Source organism: Camellia sinensis, chromosome 1 (genome assembly GCF_055761805.1).
Source record: "Camellia sinensis isolate YWXY chromosome 1, ASM5576180v1, whole genome shotgun sequence".
In the NCBI taxonomy this organism is placed as follows: Eukaryota; Viridiplantae; Streptophyta; class Magnoliopsida; order Ericales; family Theaceae; genus Camellia; species Camellia sinensis.
This window is the reverse complement of record NC_138961.1, coordinates 237257266-237265391: the sequence shown is the minus strand read 5'-3', so window position 1 is coordinate 237265391 and position 8126 is coordinate 237257266. Positions and strand designations below refer to the sequence as shown.

At 37.4% G+C, this 8126-nt stretch overlaps 1 protein-coding gene across 1 annotated transcript; it reads right to left on the bottom strand.

Annotated features, from left to right (window-relative positions):
- Nucleotides 1-531: 531 nt before the first annotated feature.
- Nucleotides 532-6241, bottom strand: LOC114296516 (uncharacterized). The gene is made up of 2 exons (XM_028240819.2): nucleotides 5393-6241; nucleotides 532-837 (listed from the first exon to the last, which is right to left on the bottom strand). The coding sequence occupies exons 1-2, from the start codon at nucleotides 6173-6175 to the stop codon at nucleotides 754-756; spliced, it is 867 nt and encodes a 288-aa protein (XP_028096620.2). The 5' UTR covers nucleotides 6176-6241; the 3' UTR covers nucleotides 532-753.
- Nucleotides 6242-8126: the final 1885 nt, after the last annotated feature.

Below are 8126 nucleotides of genomic sequence, written 5' to 3'. Positions count from 1 at the left end.
AAAATACATTTATTTAAAACATCCCAAACCACCCCAAGATTCTATTATCTTTGCAGATGTGGCAAATTTGGCACAGGCTTTTTATGAGAATATAGCCAAAAATGATTTTGGCATACTATTAGAGATGCTTTAAATATAAGTAAAAGAAATTTTTAGCTAAATAGTTCTTTAAAATTTTTCAATATATATTGGAAAAAATCAAACTCTTACGATCTCACCCTTAAAATTTTGTATCAGAATATTAAAAAAGTACTCCATTTGTTTTGTGTCGCAAGTGACTGAGTGGTGGCCAATGAAACAATTAAATGATTGGCATATTAAAAAAAAAAAACAATGTCAACATTCTTAAAAATGTGAATAAAACAAAAAAGAAGAAGAAGAAGAAGAAGAAGAAGAAGAAAGAAACACCAATGTTATAGCAAGTTTGACATTGCATAACCGTTCCACACAATTTTTTCTCCTGTCACACACACTAGCACATGGATTCAAGCATAAACATCCTTATCCATCACAACTAATAACATGAAAACATGCACAGCCAAACCAGTAAGTTTTGGGATTTTATTATACTAAAGCAGAAAAACATCTGCACATGATAAAAAAGTTCAGATGGTTTCACACAACCAGAGGTTTATGATTCAAACACTCAGAAAAGAGTAGTGACAATGAGAGAAAAACACGCCTTCTCTTTATTTTAGTAGTAGCTTACTATGGCACAAATGTCATTCCCGATGCTATCCAGCAGCATTCCATTTAATCATCATAATGCTTGCGGTGGTGGTGCCCATGATGGTGTTTCTTCTTCTCATCATCATCATCATCAGAATCGTCATCTCCCTGCCAAATTCAATAAAATCCAAACAATCATAAACATGAAAATTACTTGAAATGACGATTCATATTTAAAAAACCCAAACAAGTAAAGTACAAGGAGACAACAACATTTTTTTTAACAAAAAAAACATAGATAAGTCGATAATTTTAGGGCTATTCTACTCATTGTAGTTTTTGTCCAGTATTAAAGTAGGTTTTATTTTCTGTGATACACTGAAGAAGGTTCTAGTAGTTATTGTCTACTGATAACCCATCTGAGCTGCTCACTTTCATATACAGATAAGGAAATTACATACAGGTATCCCTGGAGGGGATGACTCCACCACGTCACATGTAGGATCTGAGATAAAGTGGCTGTTTTTATAGCAGCAACACAACACCATATTTAATTTTTCTAGAACTTACTCAATCCCAAGGCAATCAGGGTAAGAAATGATTACCACTTCTCAATAGGCGATCGTGTTGACTAAAATGAGAAGCATGTGGAATAGCAACCGGGGGGGGGGGGGGGGGGGCGGGGATCACACTCCCCGTTCCCGATCCTCGATGGAGAACCTATTACTCTCTCCGTCCCCGCCCCTGATCGGGGATCGGGTTTCCCTGACCCTAAAAACTCCCCGGCCTAAATTTGTTTCAACATCATCAATAACAACATTACACATACATTTTCAACAACAAAAACACAGATCTGAGACTGAGACACGCACAAAACCATCAATATCATCAAATAGATCAACAATAACATAGATCATTAACACAGATCTCTTTAACAGATTAACAACAAATCATTAACATTTTCAACATCAACAACAACAAATCATTAACATTTTCAACATCAACAACAACAAATCATTAACAGATCAACTACAAAAAAAAAAAAAAAAATGATAACATAAGACACACAGATCTGAGGGAACGACGGAGGAGGGAGAGAGACAGAGAGAGAGAGAGAGAGAGAGAGAGAGAAAAACTAGATCTGTAATCGATCAATCATGCAGCAGCGAAGATCTTGAGTAAATCTGCACCATGCTCGATCGATCTGTAATCCCTGGAGTTAATCTGCAACGGCGAAGATCTAGTGAGGGACGAGTTCCACTGGTCAGGGGTAACACGGTGATAGTGGCGTCCAAGGAGGTAGGGGCGTCGGAGGATCGAGTCGACGTTGGACAACAGTGTCGGAAGAGAGAGTAGAGGGAACAGAGAGAGAGAGAGAAGTGGGTTTGTAAGGGAGAAGAGAAAGAGAGTCGTAGGGAGGGGAAAGAGAGAGAAAAAGAGGAAGAGGGGCTTGTATCAGTGAAAGGGGGTGAGGGAGCAGGCTATCTTCTGTTTATATATATATAGGGATAAAATGGTAATTTAACATCGGGGATAAACCGGGCCGGGGATCGGGGACGGGCCGGGTACGGGGATAGGACACTTATCCCCGTCCCCGACCCCGACCCGAATCTGTTCAGGGATTAATTTTTAAATACCATCCCCGTCCCGTCGGGGGTATTTTTCAGGGAAAACTCGCTCAATTCGGGGTAGGGGAGTCGGGTCCCCATCGGGCCGGTTTCAAATTGCCACCCCTAAGCATGTCTAGGCCTAGAGGCAATTATGGGTTATTATGAAAAGCAAGCAGAAAGAAAGTAAAAATGTCATTGTCTAGAAAAACAAAAGAAGTATGCACATCAAGGTGGAGCATTTATGTGCTCTACGAACAAAAATAGAGCCCACTTTGAAGCATTAACATATAAAACAGAACATAAGTACCAACTTATTTGGCGTGCAATCTTAAAAAATTTGCACAGATTAATAAAAGCCAGGGGATCCTAATTTTCATAACTGCTCCAATTCCACCATAAAGGATTTCCTCTAGAGCTCATGCAAATTCTCCACTTCATAACAGGGCATACAAACACAAGACGTGAACACAAACAATAATGAAAATAATTTGATATTTTTAATCAAACTTCAAAGACTTGGCTAAGCAAAAGGAGATGCGCTCAAGTGGAACTGGAGGGCATAGTACACCACTACAAGTTTGCACAAAAGCAAAATGTATGTGTAACTCATTAATAACCTGTATTGACTTTATCCTATCAGTCATGTACGATAATAAGACTACACCTTGTCTCATAATAACACAAAACAGCTTGTGCATCATAGGTTATATATGGCAATCAGCTCTTACCACAAACTTTCTTTTTTCCTTTTTTCTTTTTAACAATGCTAAAAATACAAAACCATATCTACTGATTTTGGCCTTGAACTATTTCCACATGTTCTCTACCAAACACATCAAGAAACGGGCAAAAAAAACACTTCAATTATCCAACTGCCAAGTAAAGGCATAATTGACCGGTGCCATAGGCCATGCATTAACCTTTTAGACCGTGTTAGATTTTATAAGACGATGCATTTTGGTCAATCTTATGCAGCCACTGTGTTCTTCAGGAAATGTAAAGATTTTTCGAACTTTATTGGCCTTATACTATGAAGCACAGACACTTCTGTGGAGGCAGTGTATAGGTGTTCAACACGTGTCGGACATGGACACGCAGTGGACACGTGTCGAACGCTCTACCTAGCGTGTCTGCCTTTTTTTTCTTTTATGAATTTCCCTAGCCAACCACACCTGGGGACATGTTGGAGACAAAGAGGGAGAAATCCTAACCCATCGAAGACAGAGAGAGAAAGAGAGAGAGGAGGGGGGGGGGGTGAAGAAGAACCTGTTGAAGCCCTCAGCCCTAGATTGGGGTATGTTCTTTTCTTCATTTTTCTTCTTCGTTCTTCTTCTTTCTTCGTTTCTGTTGTCTCTATTTCTTCGTTTCGTCGTCTCTCTTTCTGATGTCTGTGTTCTCTCTCTCTCTCTCTATGTGGTCGACTCTCTCTTGCTCTCCGTGTTCGACTCAAATCTTCGTCTCTGTTCAACGACTCTTTCTCTCGACTCACTCTCCTCCTCTTTCTCTGTGTTTGACCCCCTTTTCTCTGACTCTGTGTGCCCCTCTCTCTCTTTTCCTTTTTTTTTTTAACGAAACCCTTTTTTACCCCTTTTTTTTATTTTTTATTTTTTGAATATTTTTTTATGAATCTGAACATAAATACTAGAAAAAATTATTTTTATTCATAAATAAATTTAATTTATGAATGCTATTTGCTGTTAAAGTAAATAAATAAATAAATAAATAAATAATATTTTTAATTTTATATATAATAAATAAATAAAATTATACATATTGAGCGTGCCCTTAGCATGTCGTGTCCCCTATTTTTTGAAAATTTGCGTATTCTCGTGTCCGTGTCCGCGTTCGTGCATGATAGGCCTTATATATAGCACATTGTTGTGCATTGCCCAAATACCAATTTAATATTCCTTGATCAAGCAATCTCAATACCCCAAGCCTATCCCCACCAAAAAAAAAAACCAAAAAACGACCAACACAACATTTAAGCCATAAATTTCCATGATGTCCTTTGGTACTAGAATGTTTTTGGAAAACACTATTCCACCAGAATTTGTCTATCTAATATTGCACTAGAGTGATGTGGCAGTATTATTTGGGTAATTAAAAGCATCTCAATGGACTCTTTGTTCTAAAGTGATAGACTCAAAACTCAGCCAAGTCATTATGTATCAGTTTACAGCATGGATTTTTTGTTTCTAAATCACTACTCAATGTTTTTTGAATTATTTGTCCACCTTGCACAAGCATGTATAATAGTTGGAGCAATTATAGCAATTATTATATACTTGAAAAAATGACTTTTCGGTAACCCATGGGACATATAAACAACAATGCATACCATATATTCTATGAAGCATTCAAAAGAAAAAGAAAAAGAAAACGAAACCAATAAACGAATGACAAAGAAAAAAAATCAAGAAAATGAATGATAGAGAACATCAACAATAGTTTTAACAGATACTCAACAAAATTAACACGGGGAATATGAGAAGTTCAGTGACAAGGAACTAGGAAGCCATGAAAGTTGAAGGAAAAAAAGATGGAAATTTTTTAATCCTTGGAGGGCATGGTGCAGTTCAAATTTTGGTGTTAAGACGTACTATAGGAACATGCATTTTGATCAATACAATGAATTAACATAAGAGGACCATTGTTTTATTATCATAGGCCAACTAAGCATGTGCATTTATCATCAAAATGGGAATTTCCTAATTAACACTACAATGCAGAGAAAATATAAAATCCAAAGAGTTAGACTAATTTCAACATAAAGATCTGTGATCGATTGAGTAATATGGGAGCTAGTGAACAATACTCATTCAATGAAAGAAAAAGGCACGGCATTGGTGTAACGAGGAGTATAACACCGGAATATCTCAAAATCAAGACTAAGGAGGATTTAAAATTATGATTATTGCACACTCATGCATTGAAATGGGAATCTCCATTTCAAAGTTGTAATAGAGAGGATCTTGATCCAAAAATCTCAAAAACTAGAAATCCAAACACAAATTATCATGAATTATTAATATTAAACAAAACAAAACAACAAAAGAATTTGTAAAATCACAAGTAAACCAATCAAAAGGAGAAAGGAATGTTAGGCTCACATATTTCTTACGGCCATAGTCCTCATCGTCATCACCGCGCCTCTCATAACTCGGTTTCCGGTAATCTTCCTCCTCAGACCGCCCATAGCTTGGCCTCTCATAACTAGGTTTCCGGTAATCTTCCTCCTCCCCGTAACTCGGCTTCCTACCATACCCAGATCCATATTCCGACCCAGGCTGCTCATATTCACTCTTCCGCCCATACCCAGACCCGTATTCCGAACTGGGCACGTCCGATTGAGGTCTACGATCGTATCCCTGAGTGGGTTCATCAGATCCAGTCTTCCTACCATACCCAGAAGAACCGTATTCCGAACCGGGTCTCTCATATTCAGGCTTCCGGCCATATTCCGAACCAGATCCAAACCCAGTGCCGCCAAACTCGGCTTCTCCGCCGCCGCCGTAGGACGGAGCAGGGCGGGGCTTGGGGCGGGCATAGCTCTTGTACTCGTTGTCGAGGGCTTCGTCGGCGTAAGCGGAGGGCTGAGAGTAGGAGGAGTATTGAGGGCGATCGTAGTCGGAGGTGGAGGTGGAGGTGGTGGGGTAGCAGGTGTTCTCCGATGGGGGAAGAGGGCGGCCGTAGGTGAGGGCAATGTCGTAGCCGCCACCATAAGGGGTGGGATCGAACTCGTCGAAGTCGTCGACGTCGTCACCGTCGTGGTGGCCTTTGGGATAGTACGACATCGTTTCTTTCGCTCTTCTGTTTTTGCTTCTGGATTGATGACAATGGAGGGAGATCAGATCACAGACAGAGACAAGACATCCATGCAGTGGGCTATTCATATTATATCCATGTGTTGAAGCTGTTAAAACGATGTCGTGCTGTTCTCAATTCTTACGACACGACGTAGTTTTTAATGTCAAATGACAGTGGATAAAAAATAAAAAAATAAAAAAGATATTTTATTTTGATTATTTATAGATTAATGATTCAGGCCTCGAATTTGAGGCTCGAATTTGCCTCGAAATCATTTTTTTTTTCTTCGCAGAACTAGAGGGGAGGGGAGGGGAAGAAGAGAGAGAGAGGAAGGGGAGGGGAGGGGGTCCGGATTCGCCGAAGACTTGCCGTTGCAGCTCGTCGAGCTCGCCAACCGTCCGATCGTCGCCCGATCCAGCTCGTCACAGCAGCTGCACCGCCGTCGCCTCCGCCTCCGCCTCCTCCTCCTCCTCTTCCCGGTGATTATGGTCCCCTCCAGTCTGGCCCACCGGCGGCTCCCTCTTCTTCTCCCTTCCTCTCTCTCTTCTTCCCTTTCCATCCCCTCTGGTTCTGTTCGAACGAGGAAGAAGAAAAGAAAAAAAAAAACCAAAAAAAACCCCAAAACAACGTCGTTTTGGGGGCTGCTGGGATTCGAGCCGAATTCGAGGCCTCGAATTCGAGGCCTCTATCACGACTCTTATTTATATGTTGATTTAGAACATCTTTAGGCTCCGTTTGGCAAGAGCTAAACGGGGCTTTTTTAGTTATTTTAGCCACAAAAGACAAAATAGGTTATTTTAGTCATAAAAAATAAAATATCACATCTAACCCATAATCATTACATTCTTCTCTCACAAAAAAAGTCAAAAAAGCCAAAAAGTCCTTCCCAAACCAAACTTTTTAGCCCAGGCTAAAATAGCAAAAAAAGCCAAAAAACCAAAAAGCTAACCCACTTCCCAAACAGAGGCTTAATGTTGTATCAAAAATTTTAATAAATTTAAATAAAAATTTAATTTAATATTGTTCTCTCAATGTTAAATTACAATTTTTAATAAATTTTTTCACATTTTCGATTGTCTAGGTCCAAATGTGAACAAAAAATTTAATCAAATTTACTTTTGAGTAGATATCCAAAAAGATGTCCGGTGGAATGTTTAACCCAAAGGTAATAATTTAAATTTGACAAAAGGGAAAGGCTCCCTTCATTTAATGAATTTTTTTGATTTTTTCCTCCTTTGATATGGGTATTTAAAAAAAAAATATTTAGATAATTAACTCACTTTTCAAAATATTTAAAAAACTAACCTATTTTTTGAAGTCGTATTTTGAAAATATAATTTTAAATTAAAAATACTATATATCTTAGTGAAATTTATGTCATTATAAAATTGTATTTTTAACATGTGATTTCAAATTAAAATTACATGTTGAAAATGTAATTTTCAAAAAATATGTTAACTTCACAAATAATTTGAAAAGTGGATGAATTCTCTAAATTATTTTTTTTAAAAAAAAAACTCTTGATACTTTGACACAGAAAAAGTTAAATTTGATGAAAAGTATAAGGGTTGGAGATGCTATTAGGGATTGTTTGAGAAGTGCTAGATTAATATATTTTTTTAATTTTTTATAACAAAAAAAAATTATAAAATATGAATTAAATTTAAAATACTGTAGTAGATAAGTGATATGATTCAAATAAAATATTTATAATCCAAATAAAATAATATGTTAAAATAACATGTGTTATTTAACTCATGCTTAAAAAAGCCTTAATTAACTTAGACCTTTTTAAATATATATTAATTTTTATATATTATTCACAAAAAAATTAAATTAATCCTATAATTATAATTTACTTAACTTATAAATAATTCGAACCGCTCATTTGGACGAAGTCACGCAACCTCTCCCTCAATAAGGATTGTGGAACAAAATAAATAAATGACAGAACATAGAAAATAGGGGGGACCAAAAAATTTTTAAAAAAAAAATAATCAAAACGACGTGGTTTGACTCGCCGCAAGGACCGTCACA